General features: G+C 38.0%; 1 protein-coding gene across 5 annotated transcripts; it reads right to left on the minus strand.

Moving 5' to 3' along the window:
• Window positions 1-3,685: 3,685 nt before the first annotated feature.
• On the minus strand, window positions 3,686-9,554 carry LOC104592048 (auxin-responsive protein IAA26-like). Of its 5 annotated transcripts, none has more exons than XM_010251192.3 (7): window positions 9,422-9,554; window positions 9,245-9,300; window positions 8,330-9,051; window positions 7,370-7,641; window positions 7,110-7,257; window positions 6,803-6,867; window positions 6,293-6,711 (listed from the first exon to the last, which is right to left on the minus strand). In XM_010251192.3, exons 3-7 carry the CDS (start codon window positions 8,980-8,982, stop codon window positions 6,662-6,664), a joined length of 1,188 nt encoding a protein of 395 aa, XP_010249494.1. In that variant the 5' UTR covers window positions 8,983-9,051; window positions 9,245-9,300; window positions 9,422-9,554; the 3' UTR covers window positions 6,293-6,661. The 5 variants fall into 5 exon arrangements, with proteins under 5 accessions (XP_088749213.1, XP_010249494.1, XP_010249493.1 ...); XM_010251191.3 differs by having other exon boundaries at window positions 8,330-9,057; XM_088893087.1 differs by lacking the exons at window positions 6,293-6,711; window positions 6,803-6,867; window positions 9,422-9,554 and adding exons at window positions 3,686-3,918; window positions 4,031-4,116 and having other exon boundaries at window positions 8,330-9,057; window positions 9,245-9,387.
• Window positions 9,555-23,439: the final 13,885 nt, after the last annotated feature.

The following is a 23,439-nucleotide window of genomic DNA, read 5'->3' on the forward strand; positions in this document are numbered from 1 at the left end:
TTCTCGGTCTCTGGCCTAAAGATCAAGTGCAGTACGCATTTCTGCCAGATGGAGGAATCTCATGAGCTATCCAATTCCAGGCTGGGCTATATAAAATGTACTTAAAAAGAACTGCTTGTGAAATTTGCCCATCGATTCTTCTTAAAATAAATACATCAGTCGCTTTTCCATGTATTATTTCAATAAAAAGAAAAGTTATACGCATTTGAATTGAAGTAGTCCTAAAATTCTCCATCACCCTTGTGAGGGGTACGTGCTTTTGGCAAAGAAAATAAAGGGAGAATGATGGTTCAGCCCAGGGTTAGATTTCATAGGCCTGAAGTACAGTTGGGGTAAATGTTAGATCGGAATTGATGTCAATTCATAGGTGGACATTGGTGCATAAGGTGGGATAATTGACCTTTTCAAATGTTGTAGATAGAAAATCAGAATTCTGCAATGGGTTTATCCATACTTCTTCGGGTACTGTACATGGTTCGAGACTTGCCACACGAGGTAATACTGTGTAGTATATTCGAATGGACGGGAAAAGATCCGACAAAGCTAAAAAAAGATGGGACCTTCTCTCATTTTCTAACTCTCCACACAATTGCACAGGAAAATTCCTTTCGTCTTCGACCGAAACTTTTACTTGAACCCATGGCCAGGGTTAGGCACTTCCCAACGACAATGACCCTTCCATCTCTATCAGAAAAACGACAATGACCCTTCTTTCCACATCAATCACCGGATATAAGAAATTATGCTATGTTCTCCAAGACCACCGACCAAAATGATCCGTCTGGGCCATCCATACACTCTAATCAAACAGAGCTTTGGAACTCTGTTAGGTTTCGGGAAAAAGAAAAAAAAAAAGGTCTGTTAGAAGATCCGAGTTCCAAAGCTCTGTTTGACAGTTAAGAAAATGCTCAAACTGACAGTTCAGAAAATGCACCATATGTATAAAACAGGGGAATGCTGAATTCAGAATTCTGCATCGGATATATCCGTACTTCTACATATTATTTAAGGGATAAATAGACTGCAGTCCACTGAGAAGTATAAAAACCCCTATATTCAATCAGTCTAATTATGTCAATTAGATTTCATTTGACATTCTTTATTTTGAGGACTTATCTCATTTTTCCTATTAAAATCTTGATTTTCATACCAAGAATAAAAAATGCCAAATGCAGCTTTAGTGTGCCAAATAAGTGTTGTAACTGTAGGGGGAGATTACTCTGTGTCTCTCTGTAGGAGCGAGGATGCTCTCTAGGTAATAGCGCCGGAAGGTTTTTGGACAGTAACTCTGTATGGTGGAACTAGCAAAGGAGGAGCGAAGAATCATATGGAAGGAAAAGCGGAGGAGAGGACTAATGTATATTGCAGTGGAAATGACGAGATCGAAAGTAATAAGCAAAATGGTGTCAGCTGTGTCTTTTTGGTTAGTCAAGGGTTTTCCCCTACGGCTAGAAAGATGGGCTTCGAAAATTGATCCCAGAAAACTCTATATGAAAGCTAGAGAACCGATTTTGAGGTCCGATTTGGGAGAACTGAGCTGAAAATTCAGCCATGCTGGTTCAGCTGCTTTGATGCGCTCGAGATAAAACTAATTCAAAGAGGCTGAAGCTGACAGTCCTTCAAATGATTGACTGGCAACCAATTTGAGCTCTCCGGATTTTGTGAGAGGTCCACCTTGGAAAACCACAAGTCATTGAGCTTCAGCTCTCCGCCTCTCCCAGACAGAGACAGAGACAGGTACTTTGATGAGTGTTGTATCGATGCGTGCCTTGAATTCCAGTTGCAATTTGTTCCATGACCCGACTTGAAGAAAGTGGAGAAAAACCCGAGAACAAAATTCCATTCCATAGTGATCTGTGGTGAAAGTGAACCTGCGATATGGACGTGCTGAAGCAATCCTAATTGAGGTAGTTGCGATTGGATAATCGCAGGTCACTTGGACATGGCATCACATACATATTAGGTGGAATTGCATGTCACTTGATCGCACAATAGGCTGGTATTAATTGCAGATCGCTTTGGGATGATCTTGCAGATCACAATAGCCTAGCATCACAAACTGATCTCGCAACTCTGGACTCACAGCGAGACTCGTGAGCTTCGACTCTTAGCGGTTCTGAGGAGGCCAACCCGGTAAGATTTTATCGGTATAAATAGCCTTTTATCTTACAATCTTAGATATCTTGTATGAGAAGGCAAGAGTGTGGGAGAGAAATAGGAGAGCTAGAGTGGCGGATGTTTTGGGAGCTAGGGTTTGGTGAGAGGTTGAAATGCTGTTACTGTAAATCTCCATTACCAAATAGTGGGGAACTGGGGATTTCTTCTTCTCTGAAGCCTGTGAATGTAGTAGGCTATATAAGTTGAACCATATAAACCTCCTCTGTATATGTTTTCTATTCTATCTTCTCTACTTGCCAATCGATTTATCATTCTTGAATATAACACAATACTCATCAATGATGAAGAGGATGAGGAGGGTAAGGAATATCCAGTGTTGTCAAACTTCAACTGAACTTTTTCTGTTTTTTGGGGAACTCGACAAACATTAGAGTCACTGGTTTACAGATAGAACGGACCAACCAGTAGATTGACCCAGTAACCCCACAATCCATGATATTAAGTTGGAACCATAAGAGAAAAAAAAGTGCATGTATTCATTTATATATGGTGACTGGTGAGTACATGAGATGAGAGCACACAAAGGACCGATTTTCTAAGAAAATGGACTCATCTTGCATATCCCAAGTCAATAGCTTATATATATGGGCTTGTATAGGCATTTTCGATTTGATATAGTCTAAACTCTAAAGATATGCCAAGGTAAGAAAGCTGAACTGACGAGGAATAAAAATAATTAACCAATGTGGGCTACAACAGATTTAGTCCCTGAACGAAGATTTGGTCTAGCAATAGAAATGCCACAAAACAACATTAAAGAAAAGCTGGTTCGGATAGATGTATGGTGATGGAGAGAGCTGTTTGAGAATACCCAGGTACATACCTGTTTTTTTTTTTTTATATAGGCAAAAAAAATCAAAACCTTTTGAGTTCAGTTCACTCACTTACAAATTAAAAAATAAATAAATAAATAAAAGGTGAACTAAAAAGATGAAATAAAGGTATGTATGAAAAGGTGTAAATGAGGATTACACAAATCAAAAACAGCTAGTAACGAAGGAAAAGTCAATGCCAGTTGGGTGTTCAAATGAGAAAAAAAGTTGTTTTGAGTAAATTAAACAAAAAACGGATAAGCAACTTAAGAAAAGAAATCATATGGGCCCAAAAGCTGAAAACAAATTGGCTGATTTGGGGGATAAAAATACAAGGATTTTCCATGCTAGCACAGCCTAAGCCAAAAATAGAATTGTCAAATTTAATGATAAAGACGGTTAGTGATTTGTCGTCAGGATTTCTTCTTTAATTGATATAGTACCTTAATTAGAATCCAATGGTGGAAAATATAGAATGACTAAAATATCAAGTCAACAAGGAAATAGAACAGCCAGAAGGAAGAGAAGGGCACGTACTATGTACATGCGGCAAGTAAAGATAAAATATAAAAAGATATTTGGATTTGAATTTATTTTACTATTCCTTACCTTTTAAATGTATTAATTTGTTAATTGGATTTGAATATTAAAATATTTGCACAATTGTCATTTGCAAGTATTAACCCCATAGTATATGATGCTAATAAAATAAAATACTGGGATTTAATTTTTATGTTCTTCTAGATGTATTAAGAAGTTTTATCGCAATGAAACTACTGATTTTGTGCATAAGGGGTTTTTTTTGGTTGGGGGCATGGAAATGTATGTTACTCCTCCTTGATTGGCTTAAACTATGGGAGTATGAACTATGATAATGAACGGCAATATCTCTCCTGATTTAAGCCTGCTATGTCGAATTTGTCTTAGTCTGCAATCCATGAGAGAAAAGTTAAAAACAATCAACATCCTCCTAAAGGCTAAAAGCCAAGAAGGGCTTTAGAAACAAAAAATGCATATAAAAAAGTCTAAAAGATCTTTACCTTGAATTTGTGACTGGAACTGGGGCTGCTCTTTAATATATGTTTGGCATCCATTCTGCAGATGTGTGGGTTGAAAACACCATTTTCTGAAAAAAAAAAAAAAAAAACGGTGTCTTTAGAAATGTTTTCAGCACTGTTACCTATTATCCAGTGCTACGTCATATCCCGGATGACAGCAATGAGCTGTAGCTCCAGGAAATGTCAAATTCAGCATTGCTCCAAGCCACACCTTCCCGATTTCTAATGTGTGACTTGGAGCACTGTTTTTTATGAAAAACAGTTTCAAACAAATAGACATTTCTTGGAACACCATTTTTTCCGATACAGCATCAATGCCAAATAGATGCTTACAAAATCAGACACACAGAAAATACACTAAAAATTAATGAGGTATTCAATACAGGGACGGATTAGTGGAGACAAAAACATACACACCTAGCTGAACTACCTATCTATCACGGTTGAACATGCCAGTGTTCAGTACAACTGAGTCCCATATGCAACCCACAGTAAGCAGTGTTCAACTGTGATTGGTAGTTCAGCCGAGTGTGTATGATTTTGCTTCCAGTTCATCCAAATTCATCCGATACTGGTATTGTTTTAGAAAATAAAAATAATTGCCACATCAGCAAAAATAATATAATTTGCTGATGTCTTTGTTTTCAAAAACAAAACCAACAACCTTGTTGTTGAACACCACGAGCCAATCCTTGGTTTTACACTTTCAAACAGGGAGGGCACATGCTGATTGCGACCTCCCAACATTAGGTCCCTTAAATTTGGATGATTTTCATGTCACCCATCACGCACTCTGCCGAGCTCTTAGAGACTTTAGAGTTTTTTATATTGTGGTTGTGGCTATTACATCTTCAAGCTACAACTAGGGTGATTGTGGGGATGTAGCGTAAGCTACTAAGCCAGTTGATAATGCTTGATATGAAGACAACTCCACCACAATTAGTGCCCTTACTCTTACCCATTAATATGGATATTGAGTCTATTCTCCGGTTCTTTAGGTAGGTCTTTTTTTTTTTTTTTTTTTCCTACATGTTTTTGTCAATTCAGTAACTTTTCAAGCTGTTTTAAGTGATATTAAGTGACTTAGGTCTTAGGTTCTTCAAGAGCCATTTATGGATAAACATCATTTTCACTTTTAGTTTTGGGCAGTAGAAACTAGAGACCATGTTTTAAGTTTTCACCTTTTTGCTTATGTGGTGTAGCTGACACCAAATATCAATAAAAATATATATGCATAAAATTCGGAGTAACTTTACTAAATTTAAGGCGTAGTTGTTACATGAGAAAACAGCATTGATACCAAACATAGCTTAGGTTGCCAAGAATCTTTTGGGTTAGTTCCACTTTCACAATGTCCACCCTCAAAATAATTCAGAGAGAATTGCAAGGATTTATAATTTCTTGATATATAGTGTTATTAGGGCTTTTTGTTTGAAGTGATAACTTGAGTCAGATCAGCAAAATCTCCAGTTTAGTCTTTCCCTACAACCCAAGACAAACTAAGTATTAGACCATTCGAACTCAACTCTGCAAAAAAGATTTCTGAGGGGGATTGCAGTCCAAAAATCCCAAAAATATAAAGCTAAACTTAAACTCATTTGTTCATGCTCTGCACAGCTTACTTGACAGTGAGCGAAGCTTTATATATATAAAAGTGAAAATTTACACAAAAATTATTTCTTATTATAAAATAAAAAATAGTATATACGCTCAATTATATTCGCAAGCCTCATATATCGAGCTTCAAACTTGATTAACAATCGAGCCAAATATTGGATCGAACTTAACTCGAAGTTCGATTTGGACCAAACTGAATTTAACTTTTAAAGAGCCGAGTTCAAATGACCCACAATACCTCTATTTGTGTTCACCCCTACTTTGCTTCAAACAATTCTAGTTATTAGGGCCTTTTACACAAACACAAATTGATCCAACGGTCACCCCGTTCCTTCTCGATTAAGGTTTGAGTCTTTAACTCCCAGTTGTAATGAAAGCTCTATCGGGTGTAGGCTCCGCTCTATTAATTCTGCAACTTCTAAAATACAGACCCTAAAGCTTGTTTTGTTCCTTCACTACTTTGTGGGGGTGTCAGGTCCTCCTTTTGGTTGAAGACTTGAATCTGGACCGGACCTCAGGTTAACAGCATTGACGGTCTAATTGACTCAGAGAAACAGCCCTAAAGAGATGATGATTATGGAATAGCAATTAGCAAACTTTAAAAGGAGACGAGTATGAATTATGCCATTACGGAAAGGAACAAAGGATCCGTAAGTTAGTTCCAAACACTTGAATGCTTTTCCTTCGAATACATTCGAACCCATCGATTTCCGTTTTCTTTCTACAAATGCCAACAGTAGTGCAGTAGCAAAAGAGGAGAAAAAGCAAAAAAAGTCCATTCCTCCCAGTCCCAGAAAATACAAAAGCATCAAACTTGCAAACAACAATTTCTGAAAACAGGAAAGGACACCCCCCCGCCCACCCAAAAACAAAGAAAGAAAGAAAGAAGAAACCCAAAACAAAAAACCGAAAGAAAGAGGGCAAATTCAAAACTCAAATCAGGTATCCTGTACTGGAGATTCTACCAGAGAAAAATTTATCCATCTTCCACTTTCTTCATCTCACTCCAGAGTCAAGTGGTGTCTTTTCTTGCTTGGTGCTACCAACTGAAAGAACCCAAATCATACGTTCAGTATCAATCAAAGCTTAAAAGACCCAACAAGCCACAAGAACAAGTGGGTTAAATAGTTGACGTACTGTGTAAAGCAGGCAGTTCAGAGCTCTTTAACACACGCAGTCTCTTCACCGTCGACACAAACATGCTGTAGGAAAGATGTTTCAATTATCATCATTCACTTGCTCACAGTTATCTAGCAACTAGAGCAAATTACCAGGAATGTGATTGAAAAAGGAACAAGTGGAATAAAGAAATGGAAACAGTGGGAAAAAGGTAGATTTGATCGAACAAAATATAAGATACAAGAGAAAGAATCACAGAAAACATTCTATAATGAATTAAACCAATTAAAAATGAACACCAGCTTTGCACTGGGAAGATGCTTACTGCCATGGGACATCTCCAACCAGCATCCTGTCTCCTTCATTATCTTCGTAAACAAGAGTATATTCCCCACTTCCATCTAATAATCCTGTTATTGCCTTAACCTCTTCTGTCTTGTTATGATTTCCAGAAGCCGAACAATCTCTTTGAGCTAAACGAACAAAGAAAAACACCAAGCAAAGAAAAAGAGTTACGATACTACAAGGAAGATGATAAATGAAAATGGCCTAATTTTTCAACCATCTCTAAACCACGTAAACTACCTGCTAGAAGACCTCTGAAGAGTTCATCTACCGCAGAGGAGAGCTTTTCGTAGCAGCCATAGGATTTAAGGTCCACTTTTCTTCCAATGGGGACTCCGTCCATGTTTATCTTCACAAACAAATTCTTCCTGCAGTCTTCCGGCTTCCCGGGGGTCACCTCATCTGCTCCAACTTTATAAGACTCGGGAGCTGGTTTTGAAGAGCTACTGCTTGCAAGATTCTTCCTGAATGAACGAATTGGTGGCCACCCCACAACCGGAGCAGGAGCAGTTCTGCTTGTTTTTTTAAATCAACAGGTCGCCGCCGGCAGAGAAGACACGAAAAACAAATAACCCGAGTCAAATAGAGAATTAATTACTCAAAAAGAAAAGACTAATAAGATTTCCCGAGTCAAACTTAAATCCAGAAAGGAAAACAAAACCAGCTCGGATGGAAGAGAAGGAGAAAGAAAGATTTCCAGAGAGAAAAATGGTTACACCTAATAAGATGTAATTCACGAACAATATAAAACAGAATACCAAGACGGAGACGAGAAAAAGAATCAAATAAAACAAATAAAAGAGATAAGTTTTATATTCTACATTTTCAGTTTTGATAGACAGCAAGCAACCCTTCAGGTTCAGCGGGAAGAGAAATTAAAAAAGTGAAGAAATCAAAACCTGAAAAGCTAAAACAATTTTATAACTTCTGCAAATGAAAATAAAAAAGCATAGGAACAAAAACTTTCAACTGTAAAAAAGCTTTCCTTTTAACGAAAGCTAGTAAATACAGAAAAACCAAAAAAAAAAAAAAAATCTGCGAGGAGAAAAGAGTTTGTTGTTTTCTTTTTTTGCATTAACAAAATAACATGTCAGGAAAATAATTCTACTAGAATCACAAGTCCAACAGAATGAATACATGACGACAGAATAAAAGAAAAAATATATATAATAAGGGAGAAATAGTTAAAAGTTGGAGTACCTTTTCTGAGAGCTGTTGGGAACAGCTGTATTTGCAGAAGCTGGAGAACATGCCTTCTGCTCTGAGTTCTGCAACTCCACCTTTGTGCTACAGGTCTGTGAGGATTCCTTTGGCATAGCAGGCATGCTCTGCGGAATCGACGAAAGTTGAAGAAATGAAGGCCTTGATTGATGTTGTTGCTGCTGGGTCTTCATCTGGAAAGCCTTAGGAGATAGACAGGGTGATGAATTAGAAGACCATGGAGAAGAAAAAAGAGTGCCAGTTGATTTTTCTGAGGAGGAAAGGGGGTTCCCGTTGTTCAGCACCCAAGCTTCTTCTGCGTTTGCTTCAACCGTATCCAGAAAACCTCTCTTCGAACCATGAGAAGCGTTATTGTTGTTGTTGTTGCTGCTGTTGCTACTGTTGTTGCTGTTGATCATGGAAGATGGAAAGCAGCCAAGAGAGAGAAGCGACGTATCGTTATCGTTACCGTTGTTCTTGCTACTACCTTTGATAAACCAGTCTTCTCCAGGTGGTCCAAGCCTCAGCTCTAGCTTTTTATCCTCTGAAACCCCAATACTTCCCTCATCTCTTCTCACTACCCACTCTCCTTCGTTAGGAATCAAGTCAAGCAACTTCGGACAGACCATTCCGTTCCTTGTACATCCCTCCATTTCCTAATCTTTTTTGACCAGAAAAGAAAAGAAAACAGAAGAAACCCAGATGGAAAAAGGCACCCTGTACTGAAACTTCACACCGTAGAATGAATCAGTATATTTATTAATAGGAAAGAAGAAAATCACCTTGAACAAAAAAGCAAGACCAAAAAGAAAACACAAGAGAGATAGGCAAAATAACCTGAAACATTCATAAATGAACTTTGACACTAAAAACTATATTAGCCCAATATGAAAAGAAGAGACAGAGATCACATACCTCAACAAAAGCTCCAAAACATCAACAGCCACATTCCAAAAGCATGAAATATACAGCTTTGGAGAGGCACCATAAGAAAACGCTTGTTTAGTTGTTTATCATCTCAGATCAGAAAGAGAAAGAATCAGAGAAACCCAAAGCAGCACATTTAATTTAACAGTCCAAGACAAAGCTCACCTACTAACCCAGACAAATAAAAACTAGTTATAATCCACGGAGAAAGAAAAAGTGAAAGGAGATAAAGCTATCTCTTCTCCTCTTCACCCGCTTTGGGTTTTGTTTGTAATCAATCAGATTCTCTCCTTCCTTTATTTTATATATCCCCTTCGTGACAGTGTAGAAGGACGGGAGAAGAAGAATAGAGAAGCAAGACAAACCAAAAACAGTAAGAGAGCTTTTCACACGCAAACAACCGTGTAGTGTAGAGACAACGTTGGGTAGTTTGGGCTGTGAGGTTGTTGTTCCGTTGGGGAAGCAAGAGCGTGTTCAGCTCGTCTCCCTAGAAATACACATAACACTCCACCACCACACCACGACAAGTAGGCAGTAGCCTCATTAGCACACTGACCCAAACATCCCTCCCCACATCTACACATGTAGAGATGTTGGTATTAATGTGACTTGTTTAGAGAGAAGTGACTAGTTAGCAAGCCTCATCGAAGCACGAAGCCCCAAACACGTCTGTCCGAGTCCTACTGTGTTTGTCGGTCTCTCTCTCTCCATTAAGGTAAGGGAGAGTCTGTGTCTGTGTATGAAATGAGAACAGAAATGACTATCTAAAAAACGCAAAGTAGGAGTATTAACATGAGGGTGATGATGAACAGAACAGGCCCGGTTTGCTTGAACTCAGTGGAAGAAAGAATGAAGCCTAGGCTTAGACCCTGATTAGTTAAAATGTGTAGTCTTTTTAAAGAGGAAGGGAGAAGGAATGGAGGAGGTTCCCCAAGGCTCATGGGGCCCTTTATCTTAATATTAATATTAAAAAAAAAAGTAGGAGAGAGAAAGTAAGGAGACATGGGTGGAGAGGAAGGGAGAAAGGAGAAGATTTGCATGATCGATGTATGCGTGGGTAGGGACTATCGCTATGTTTGTTTGGTTTGAAGAAAAGAGTAAGAAAAAGAAGGAAAATGTAAAGAAATCTATATTTCTTTAAACCAAACATAGCTTATAGGGATTGTGGGGTTGCGAGCTTGTGCAATTAAAACATGTAGACGGCAGGGCATGACAATTGTCTCTCTGAGTGCCGTCCAGATCCCCATATTTGATTCCCCTCGTCCGGATTTCGAATTCCTCGTGGATAAGTTGGTCAAAAATGGAGTAATGGACAAATGACCTGAATGCTGCTCACTTGTTATTGGCCGACAAAAGCGGATACCAAAAGTTTCTTTCATGACCAAAATAGCCCTCACGTGGCTATTCACAAAGTCGCACCTCACCGTCACGACTCACAAGGCTTTGCCTAGCCAGCCAAAGCCAAAGGCCCAAAGCGTAGAGCTTGCTGGGTGAATCCTCCACAGGCACAGCAATTAATAAGTAGTGCTTGTGCTTAATTTATTGAAACAGTTATAACTGTTAATTAATTAGTATATATCATCAGCAAAATTAGGTCAGAGTTTGAGACCCATCTCGGATTTGCAAGCAGCCTTGTTAGGTTGTGGTCGGACATGAAATGATGAGGGAAACAAATGTTTGGCTGAGTGGTATGCATGCATTTCTTTTAAGCGTGAAGGAGAGAAGAGAGTTGATAATAATAATAAAAAAAAAAAAAACAGATTAAGTGTTCCAGCACGGGAAGAGAAGAGAGAAAAGCCCATACTACCTACTACTTGCTTGTTGGCTAGCATCCAAGCAAAGCAAACAAAGAGTATAATATTTGTGAGGTCCAAAATATATTGCTATATATGTTTGGAGGTATTCGTCGTCACCAGAAATCAACTCCACAAAATTAAAACTTGATAGACATTTGTGTTTTGGAAAACAATAGCAGTCGTATCCGGTAGATTGAATTGAAGCAATTAAGGCATGACTATTATTAATTAATTATGATTGTTGATGAATGGCTTTCATTTTGTCCGGCCCTTGAGAGTAAAACACTGGCATCCCCTAGCGGCTTTTGTTTTTGTTACGTTGACCAACACTAGCTACTTGGCTGGCACACCAACTCTCTGCAAATATGGATATTGTGATTCGTGGGTGGATAAGTTCAGCCTGAGGCTGAGGCTGTGTCCTGTGTCCTGTGTTGTTTAATTCAATTATGAGAGCAATGAGTACGAATTTGCTTCCCATGACGCCTTGCCAATATGCCATGCCTCTCTTTCTATTATTTACACAATTATGATTTTCAAGACTTGGGACACCTGCCGTCCATAAAATAATAAAGACACTTCAATTATTTTTGATTAATATTGGTTATATATCATATTTTCACTTTTCATTAATTCATTCATGTTTCACAAAGTTTATTAATTATGGTGATATTCAATCAACCATATTATTTGTTACAAGGTACAGTAAATACATTATATATAGAGAGAGAGAGAGAAAGATTGAAGAACTGCATCGCACCATTTCTTGAAATGTTCTTAATACACGGTTGGAAATGCTAAGAATGATGTGTGAAGTGAGAAGCAATTCCAGATTCTTATAGATTTTGCCAAGTAAGAATGACTTATTTTAGAACCAAGTCCTACTAAAAAATTTTGAAACTCAAACCTCACGCTGGCATTTGCCTAACAATAATAATATGAAGCATTAAGGAAAGAAAATACGAGCATTACCATTACAAAGTTAATTCTCATTTTGTGGTTACCACAGAGAAGCAAGCATGTTACTTGTTTTGGAAGAAATTAAAAAGCTAGTGGTGGAGGCACTTGTCTAAAGGCTTTAATGGGAAGGTACATTTTTTTTAACGATTCATTGTTCTTTAAAAGTTCGGTCAGAACTTTTAGGCCCAAAATACAATTGGGATCATCAGAATTGATATGCTAATTCATAAGCGGATATTGAGTCTGTTCTTATTTTTTTGTTTTTTTTCTTAATTAATGAACTAAATGTCACCATCAAAGGAATCAAAAACTTGTTTTTTTGATCGTCAGAGAGCATCCAAAGCGGGGGGATGGCATACTTGAAGTTGAATACACAAGTGCCACGTGGTAACTAGTACTACTATTGGACTAGTGACAACTGTTCACTAATAAACCTGTGCAACTTTAGGTAAAGCTACATATATATTCCTGAGGTGAGGTTGAGGGTAATGTATAGATTTCGCACTCACCAAGCAAGATTCTTACGTCTTACGTTGGATGCAAGAAGAAGACAAACTCGGCGAGTCGACGCGGAAATGACATATACCAGAGGACAGAGACACAGAGTCGGGGAGATGATGTAAGTCGTTTAAGCGTGTGGTCGGCTGCGTTTTATGTCTAATGTTTTGCTGCTGCTTGGGTACCGGCCTACCGATCACCGACGCACGCAGTTGATCTTCGGCTTACCCAGATTACCATAAATGGATTCCAACCTGCCAATGACCGACACGAGTCCACATTCTGAATTTCCCCACTTTAATATATGTGGGGCCCTTGGGGAGTTGGGGGCCTTGGGACTTCTTTCACTTTTTGCGTGGGATGATCCAGGATCGTGACCCTGGGCCTGGGCCCCCAACCACCCAACATGCTCGACCTTTATCGCACTTCTCTCTTTCCTTTTTTCATTTTTTAATCCCAGTCGGCGTGATTATTACCTACTGCCCCTCTCACTGGATATTTCTTTTTTTTCCTCAATGCTTCTTGCTCTACTGTTAAGTGTTCTAAAGTTGCAATCTAATCATCTAAACTCCTATTTTTTAAATTAATTAATGTCTAAAAAACAAATAATAAATAAATATTCCTTTTATAACTTCTTTTTACGAAAGGGAGACTGGGAGAGGGCAAAGTGAATGATGGCCGGATGGTAAGGCCTGGGCAGCGAATTTTGTTGCCTCACGAACCTATGGTATTAAATTATTACGAATCGTCTGATAGTAGGGGATGGAATGAATTTTGATATTGAATCAATCATCAAAACCAGGCTGAATAATTAATTGTCCGGCCCATGGACGAGATATCAGACACCCCCCCCCCCCCCAAGAAAAAAGGGTTTTATAATTCAGTCCACTTCAGAAATCCAACCTCTACCGTACAGCCCATGTGTCTGCCCATGCGCCCATCATCCCCTCGGGGTGCATAGGCACTAGCCCATGTGTCTGTCCTATAAGTCCGTGGGATTGGAATCTTCTTTCGTATGGGGTACAACCTACGTGTACGAGAGTAGTGATTGGTACTACGCTCACAGGCTCAGCTAAGTTCCCATCCATCACTGACTGTAAAATCGTACAGACGCGTAGAATATGTAGACTTTATTAGTTTCACATGGCTCCGGACCCTTGATCCGCTATTAGACCTGGCAAAACGTTGACTCAACCAACGAATCCCATCCAATCCAATCCGAAAAAATAGGGATTTGAGGCCGGATCTCCTGCATACAGCTTCTTACCCATATCCCTACCCACGCCATAAATATTGGACATATGTCCACTAATATATGCCTCTTCTTCATATGTGGATAATTGCATGTAAATTCAATGGAATGTAATTATATAATAGGACGGACATTATGTCCATCCCATTAGAATTCACCCATTAATCTAATTAATTTTCTAACCTAAAAATTATAAATCTTTCCCTTCCCAAGAACCCTAATAGTCTCATTCTCTCCATTCTATTCTCCATAGTAGCATTCAACAATCGGCAACCAACAATCAGCGATGTGCTCACTACCATCTTATTCTTTCTATACTCCATTAGTTAACCTTCTTTTATTCTCCATAATGTCCTATTCCAAGAGATTTCACCGGCATCCAGCATCTGACAATTGACATCCGGTAGCTGGCAACAAAGGACGTGCTCACCGATACACCGGTCGTTAACCTCAACCAATACAAGAAAAAATTGAGCAATATTCTCTTATAGTTCTTCCAACTAGGTTCTTATCACCGGTCTTCTGGTCATGCACAGTAATCTCCTTCGTTGCCGGTTGCCGGTTGTCAGATGTCGATCAAATCTCTTAGAATAGGACGTTATGGAGAATAGAAGAAGGTTAACTAATGGAGTACAAGGATAATAAGATGCCAGTGAACACGTTGCAGGTTGTCAGTTGCCGGATGCCGGTGAAGTTTCCCAGAACAGTAAACTGTGGAGAATGGAATGGAGAGAACGAGACTATTTAGGGTTCTTGGGAAGGGGAAAGATTAATTATTTTTAGGTTAAAAAATTAATTGGGTTAATGGGTGAATTCCGATAGTATGGACATAAAGTCCGTCCCTTTACATAATTACATCCCATCGAATTCACATGCAATTGTGCACATGTGAAGAAGAGAAACATGCTAGTGGACATGTGTCCAAAATTTATGGCGTGGGTAGGGATGTGAGTAGGAAGCTGTGGGCAAGAGACCCGACCTCCTCACATTTAGCTACCTGAATGTGCGAATGACCCAACCCGACCCAATCTGGAAAAAACTGGGTTGAGTTGGATTGGGTCATGGGTCAACCCGCTGACCTGATTATCAAGTCTAATTGGGACTATTTATGCATTCTTAGAAGGTTTCACTCTTTAATTTTTTCTATTTAGTCTTTACTCTTTATTGTTTATTCTTTAAATTTTTAAATGTTCAAGTTTTTTATCTTATATTTGGAATTTTAAGGTTAATTCCTTTAATTTTGGCATTTTTCATGTAGTTTTTCTTTATTTTTTGGGATGACCCAAATTGACCCATGGGTCAACCCTAACCCGAGCATTTAGGGTTAGGGTCTAGCATTTGGTAATCCAACCCAAACCCGACCCACCCAACCCAATTGCCAGGTCTATCCGCTATTTATTAGAACGATGAACAATTCGTATTAGAAACGGGATTTGGGTAGCAGTGAGCATGGGTTAGTTCAATTCAATTTATGACATAACCTTAAACATATCTTGTATGGGTCAGTTCTAGGTTTTTGGAATCAAAACCTACTCTGTCAAGGTCAGTTTTGGCTTTGGCGGTTCCAAGGCTAATTTAAGGTCTATTCATGGAACTTGTTCTTTCTTTACTCTCTCCCTTCAAGAAAAAAAAAATCAAACATGTCCTTCACAAACTTGATTTTCAATAATGATAATATATAGCTTAGAACTTATATTATCTTTATCGATTAAATTGAGTAATTTAATATGTAGATTATCATAATATATCAATATATGGTTAAAAATTTGTCATTATAATTTAAATTCTATAAATATTACCTTTTACATTATTTATTATACACATACAAAACAAATGATCAAATCACATAGGTAACTCAATGGTCAAGTAAGACCATGGTTTTATAACCATGAGTGTTTGGGATGAAATCTTTGCATCCTTAAAAATACTTTGGGGCCTATTGCAAAGCAAGTTTGATTCCAAGGTGGGTTCGTCGGCCAGTTCGAGTAGGATAAACCTCTAGATCCTAGAACCGACCACCTATATGGGGGTCGGTTCCAAATATTTGGAATTAGACCCTACCTTATAATAAATTAGATAGAGTCGATTCAAGGCTAATTTGAGGTCAGCTCCACTTGGTTCCGAGTAAAAGCTACTCATTTGCTCACCCCTAGGTTTGGGTGGTGAGTGATTAGTTGAACGTAGGGGTGCAAGTTGGGTTGGGTTTATGATCAACCCGGGCATGGCCCTAAAATTTGGGCTTAAGGCCCGAGCCCGAGGTCAAGCCCGATTTTTTCAACCCGAGCCCAATTCGCACTATAATTTGATGCACTTGGGTTGGGCTCGAGCTTGGACCGGGCTCGAGTTGGTCAATGAACCCACTCTAAGGGCTAGGCCTGGGCCTAGCCCGGGCTCAAACCGGGTTTGGGCTACATAAGGGCTAGGCCTGGGCCTGGCCCGAAAAATAGAAAATCTCGATTTCTTGGGCCCGAGGACCAAAATCCAAGCCCATCCCGTGTAAAATTTCGGGCTTGGGCGATTCGGGCTCGGGTTGGGCCCGCCTAAGTTACACCTCTAACTGAACGTGATGGCTCTTGAGCGGGCTGTGAAACCAATGATAATATTTCACGCTAGTGATAAAATGCATGAGACTCAGAGTGAGAGGTTGAATAGATGTAGATACATGTATTTTATGACTAGTATGGAGTGTTCTTATTGGTTCCATAGTATGCTAAACAGCTAGTGTTCAATTAATCCTATCTCCGTATACCAATATATGGAATATGGATCAAGCAAAGGGTTATTAATAAGATACCAATACCATTGTGACGTTCATTTACATACATTATTGTTAGCTAATTTTACACCTTTTTAATGGTTAAATCGGGGGATGGCTCGCCCATCTTATGTACCATTCATACTTTGACAATAATGAATGGAGCATAAAGAGATTGCCTGCATTTGTAAGAGCGTAGGTGTGTCAATGGACTGATTGGCCGAATCAACAAGACATTAAATTGGATCTGTCTAGATTTAAAAAGTCATAGTATTTATTGAATTAGATTGGACCTGATTCAATTATAATGGATTTATATTAGACTGGGTTGGATTGAACCAATATCTGGTCCATTGACATAAGATAAAAATACAGGTTTAACCGTTTAACCATTCAGGTCAATGTTAATTTGAAATGTAGGTTTGAAAAGAGGTGACCTGATGCAACCCGTGGCCCGACCTAATTTCAAGTTGAGTCTACTTGCATGCCCAATCAATCTAAAAAAGAAAACAAGGGTGTATTTTATTGTGCAATTTCGTAACAAGAAAATCATAGCCAAAAAATTATAACAAGAAAACAAGGGCATGTCTTATTTCCAACGTCTCCATTAACAATGTCTCCATGGAAGGTGTGCATTGCATATTTTATTTGAAGAGTCCAGCTACATGTTTTTCGAGTTTTTTATAACACGTTATTTCAAAATTTTAATCAATCAAGTTAAAGATATTAAATGATCTATTTACATTTTATATTCATGTTAGTATAAAGAATTTACATCTGCGCCCCACAGCATATTCCAACCATATATCAACTTCGGGAGATGTTCTCAATGCATGCTGAGATATGTATGTGGGAAGTTGGTGGAGCAGATGTGATATCATCTATAAAGATTAGACTCAGTTTGGCTGCGTTTGAATCAATGTAAATCAAGAACGACGTAAAAGTTTATGTTGGTTCGATTTTATCAGTGTTTGGAAGGAGTGTGTAATCATAGTCGATATAAAACTCCACTCTGGTTCAGATTTGCATGTATTTGAATGGAGCAGAATTTTACATTGATTACCTCATCAAACGTAAAGTTTTACACCGATTATCAATGTATCGATGTAAATACATACTACATCGATAAAATTGATGTAAAACTTTACACCGATCACATCATGCTTTTCAAAAATATAATGGTCACTTATTCATAGTTAAATATAAAAGAAAAAATCTATGATACGGAAAAAATATGATATGAGAAGAGTTTTGACCAATCAAAATCCACCCATGAATTTTGATAAATAACACCTAATTGGATATCACATTCGCGATTCCAGTTGATTGATCAGAAAATTTTCAGATATCATATCTTTTTCATATCATAATCAAAGCCCATATAAAATATTACAGCAATGATATTTTACACCGATTCCAAACGCTTCCAAGGAATACAAATAGAAAATATGTAGAGTGAAAAAAGGACGTTTATGCTACGTTTAGATATATCATATGGGTATTTTGATGACATCAACTTCAGTTTTCTTTTTTTAATTGGGCTGGGTTGGGATCAGATGCGACATTACCGGTCGATAATTGGATCAAACAACAACAAATCAATCATTCATTTGCTTTAAAATTCTTTCAGTTTCATATCAAATCTTGGGAGAGATAGAAAGAGCGGCGCGTGGCAAAAAAGCAGGTAGTAAAGAAAGAACGTCGGCTGGTGTTATGGGAGTGGGGAGTAAAGAATGGCTGATGATAGATAGGCTCAGACCCCACCTATCAGTCCCCAGTTGAGCAATATCTCCTTATCCTTCTTATATGTTTGTATACATGGGGTCTTTGTAATCTGTATTGTCATGATTCTCCTGAGGACCGTCATGACTCATGAACACTAAAATTATACAAGAAAAAAAACCATGTCATTTGATTCCAGAGGGTGGTGGGTTCCGCCACTAGCTTCCTTCCCACAAGAAAAGACCTCTAATGAAGTCATAGCTAAGAGGGTGGTGGGTTCCTCGTTTTTGTTTTGATTAGTTAGTTATATAAAGAACAATTAAAAACGTGAGAGTAGGCATGTGGAAGAGCTTAACTTAGAAAAAAAGTTAAAAGCAAGGGAACCCTCAAGGGACCCTACACGCTACACTCTCACACACAATAACATACCCAACAACCAATCCAATTATCCAACAGGGCCAACACCTAAAGCTAAGGTTTGGCGAGTGTGTATAAAGAGAGAGAGAGAGAGGTTTTTTGGTTTACTTTCAAGTATTTCTTTATAAATGTGATATTCGTGGGGAATTCCCAATAGTACTTACAAGTATTTCTTGATAAATATTTATACTTCTTTGTACTTTTTTAGTATTTTTGGTGATATGCCAGAATTCCCCATAACAGCTGTTTGAATAGCGCAGCACCACACTACTTAAGCTGCTTTTTGAAACGATACAAATGAAGTGTAAATCTAGGTTTAGGGTAAATTTGCACTCTGGTTCATGTTTGTCGACAAATGACAAAAAATACATTTTTCAATGTATATTTATATTGATAATAAGATGTAAAAATACATCAATAAAAAAGAAGTAAATTTGCATTCAAGTGGGCTTTTGATAAAAAAAAGACATTTTATTAAAATTCGTGTTTGCATTCATTACAGCTAAAAATTTGTTTGGTAAGAAGATAAATTTGTTAGTACAAAACTAATTCAACTTTACAATTTATATGAATCGTTTTACACTCTACGTATTTGCATTTACACTTATTTATATGGTCCTCGTATTTTGATCCTTACATAAACCCCCCTATATATACACTCAATATAATTCAAAACATAATCAAATCAGCGATAAAGTGACATCTTTAATTGTAACAATCCAAGCATTGAATTGTTTTTTTTTTTAACAAGAGTTCAAGGAATTTGTACCCAATTAAATGCTATAGCACGTGATTTTTGGTGGGGGTTTAATTCAAATGGGTCTCAAATTTATTTACAAAGCTGGAGTAAATTCTTGAGAGCAAAGAAACAAGGAGGATTGGATTTTCATGATTTACTGATTAACAATAGAATACCCATTATGAAACTCTCATGGAGATTTCTAACTGCACAAGGACGTCTTTGGACTGATATATTAAGATTGAAGTATCTCAGTAATGATGAAACCTTTTGGACTGAAAAAAAAGGAGTTCTGATTCTACAATTTGGAGGAATATGCTAGATTCAAGGAAGGTCTTATTAAGAGGCACCCACCACATTATCTTTAATGGGTGGAATAAAAGCATTTATGGTGATCCTTGGATTTCAAATTCTCTTTTACTAAACCCAAGATCTGGCTTTACAGATAAGGTGGCATCCTTAACTCTGTTAATGGTACTTGAAATTCTCAGTTCATCTATTCAGATTTCGAGCCCACTACCGCCTCTTAGATTCTTAGTATTGAGCTTCCTGCTAATGCACAATTTCTACAAGATCGAGTGATTTGGAAATTTACACCACATGGCCGTTTCACTTGCGCATCTGCTTATAAGCTTCTTAGGGATGGAGTAGCTGAAACTTTCTCGAGTCATATAGCTTGCAGTGGCATCTCTTGGAAAGATTCTTAGAATCTTAAAGAAATCACTTCTCAAATCCAAGTTTTCATATAGCATTGTCTTAAAGGCATTTTACCTTTAAAAGCGTCCTTAGCCAAAATCTCTAAGAAAATTGACAGATCTTGTCCTTTGTGTCTTTCTGAGGAAGAGGATGCAGATCATGTATTCATCCATTGCCAAGTTGTAACACCATTTTGGTTTAGTTCTTGCTTAGCCATGCGCACGGAGGAAAAACCAGACTGGTCTCTTATCGATTGGATTTCATTTTGGTGGGAACAGAGTAGAGATAATCCAATGGATGATCTTTGTCTTTTCAGCAAATTTGTTATAATCCTCTGGCACTGTTGAAAAATTAGATGCAAGAAAGCAATAGAGAATAAAAAGTTCAGCCCAGTTAAAACTATTTCATCGGCCCATGCACATATTGAGGAGCTGACTTCACTAAAAAGGAGGGGGAGCATTCTTGCCTCTCAAAACAACCAAATAATCAGCAATCATTGTAGATGGTCTCCTCCCTCTCACCCATTCTTAAAGATTAATGTCCATGGTGCAAATACAGATTCTTTTTCTGGGATTGGCATTATCTTGAAAGATCACACTGAAAGTTTTGTATTTAGTAGAGCCAACTTCCAGAGTTGGGACTCCAAATGGCGAAGGAACTCCACCTCTCTCATATTCACATTGGAGGAGATGCACAAAAGATAACAGATATCCTGTTGGACGCCTCTCGAGATGCACAAAAGATAACAGATATCCTGTTGCAAGAATTTCATTATATTTTAATCTCCTTGATCCCTGTAAGAAGAAGATTTGGTGCAATTCAAAAGAAAAGAAAAACAAGAGTTCAACCAACTTTGATATCCATTAGGGAAAAAACCATCATTCATTCTTTTTCCTCTGCTTTTCTTTCTCGATTTGGACAGTTAACAGGTTCTTTTTTCTTTTTTTTTTTTCTTCTTATTTGTCTAAGTTTAAAGAATAATGCCTTCGTGGAATAATTGGTTCCCTTGAGAAAAAGGGAGTGTTTGGTTTCTACAAAAAGTGACTACGTCTGTGTTATTTTTTCTCCACTATCAGTGGTTATTGATGAATTAACAATCGCCACATATTGTGTGCTCTGCTACTTTCGCTTTCATGATGACTACTTTATAAACCCATGCCCTAGAATTAAGGTTTACAGAGAGTCTGCTTACTTGATCCTGATCATGACTTTCTTTGGGTACCCATTTTCCAAATTAAGTGACGGCTACATGTAAGCTTCCTTTTTTAATAAAGTAGAATTTTTTTATTGCCTCCCTCCCTCTCTCTCTCTCTCAAGAGATCATGATTTATGACATGACAAAGTAGAGTAATCCACTCTTACATGGCGAGTCCCCACAAGAATGAGTGGGGTGGGAATTATGGCTTACCTTTCCTTGGTTTCTAGCTATTTTTAGGCGACAACTGAGCTCTTCAATGTTAATCTTCATTATACGAAGAGGATTGGTGGAAGCAGTAGAGCGTGGAGATCACCTCTTATCTCATTCCTGGTAAGTGGTAAAGAAGGATCAAGATATGCACTTTCAAGTCTTAAACTAACCATGTGGGTAATTTAATTCTAACTCAATAATTAAATAATCAACATTCTAGAACGCAAATCAGATTTTTATCAAAAGGGGTCCAATATGATGGAGAAAACATGCGTCTATAGTGTCAAGGCATGCCTGTAAAAATCTTCAATACTTAACAATTGAGATATGACCAAATCCATTGCTCTGGAGTCTGGACCTTCACATGTCAATGGTGTAATGAATTGGAATATGACTTTGAAGGGTATCGATATGATCTTTAACTTTAAGGCCTCGTTCATTTTTTTGATATTCGGGTGGGTAAGGGTATCGATATCGATATGATCTTTAACTTTAATGAATTGGAGTAGCTGAAACTTCAGAAGGCCGGTCTCAAATCCACTAAAACAGCAAATTAAGGGGAAAAAGAACTCTGTTGGAGTAACAATGGAGGAAGTTTTCTGCCCTGGATCGGCCACTACCAAAACTAAACTGCGCAAGCATCTTGTTGTTAGTGCAAGTATTGAGAATATGATACTAAAAATTAATCCCCACATTTGTTCTAAGAAACGAATGGCAAATAGGCTATACCATAGAAAACTGTATGAGACCATGAAGCAACTAACGCAATAATCATGTATTTTGGGCTATGGTCCACAATATACTAATAGTACAAAAGAACTAGATGGTCCATTGGTTTGTTAATTGGGCTTTGGCCCACCTGGACAAAAGTCCTCAGACTGATGTAGCAATAATCAATTCCGTTGTTCATCTGCCTGAGTTGTGGATGAAGATGATTGGTACACGTATTTGTGTGTGTCTGTAATAGGCTTTTAAGTTCTGGAATTTAGATGACTTTTCCTCATAAACACTGATGAATGCCAGTAAATAAACTGTATCCGAATTAATATAATCGAAACCAATTATTGTACTTAACCATCATGGATGATGGACGTGTTCCCCCTCCTTTCTTCTTCTCCTTCTTGCATGTGTTTTGGCTATTATGTTTATCTCGCTGTAAGAGGGGCAGAGATAGAGTTGAAATTTTTCACAGTGAACTTTTCTGGTACGAAAACAGATGGAATGAAGAGCTCATAAATCCAAGCAAAAACAGTCTTAAGAAAAACAAAACAAGAGAATTTGAACATGTTTTTAAACAGCTCAACTGTTGAGTGTTGAATGAATGAAGTGGAGGTAAAAACTAAAATGGTAATTAAAGAGCCATTTCCATCGCATCTTGGATGGATTTTAAGCTTATCGATGGGTTTGTTTACTTATTTTACGAGGTCGTCGTGTTTTAGTCTGTGATTTATCTCTGGACGCTCGTAACTTCTCTTTCCCCCACCCACCAACCCACATTCTTGAAATTACCCCCACCTTTTGCGGCACTGCTATCATAGCGCTGTGCTTGTTGGCCCAGACAAAACCGAGAGGTCCAGCTCTCTTCTGGTTTCCTTCTGGTGTCAAGGGCATCTTTGCAAGCTTAACCATCTCCACTGTGAATCATCGAGTTGGAGCCTTGGAGAGAGGTGCTTCAAACAGCCATTTTCATGGCTCAACTGCGTTTCTTGTAAAAGGAGGCCTATGGGACGAAAAAGGCTTCCCCATTCTCTCCAATCCTGGTGGCAGCAGCTCTGCTATACTACAACTAGTCAGAGGTCCTACCAATTACTACTTTGAAAAAATGGAAACATGACCCACTGACTAGAAAACAGTGCCAAGTTATTATATTCTTGAAACAGACATTCACCAAAAAAGCAAAGAATCAAATTAGTTCACTAAATTGAATAATGGTGAATCAATGT

Source organism: Nelumbo nucifera, chromosome 8, assembly GCF_055504915.1.
Source record: "Nelumbo nucifera cultivar China Antique chromosome 8, China Antique-T2T, whole genome shotgun sequence".
Taxonomy (NCBI): domain Eukaryota; kingdom Viridiplantae; phylum Streptophyta; class Magnoliopsida; order Proteales; family Nelumbonaceae; genus Nelumbo; species Nelumbo nucifera.

Bases quoted from the DNA above. Each gene is read 5' to 3' on its own strand.
- LOC104592048 (XM_010251192.3), bottom strand. From the start codon at position 8,982: ATGGAGGGATGTACAAGGAACGGAATGGTCTGTCCGAAGTTGCTTGAC. The intron at 7,642-8,329 runs GTACTCCAACTT...AAAAACAAGCAG, and splicing joins CCCAACAGCTCTCAGAAAAG to AACTGCTCCTGCTCCGGTTG. The intron at 6,712-6,802 runs GTACGTCAACTA...GGGTTCTTTCAG, and splicing joins TGAACTGCCTGCTTTACACA to TTGGTAGCACCAAGCAAGAA.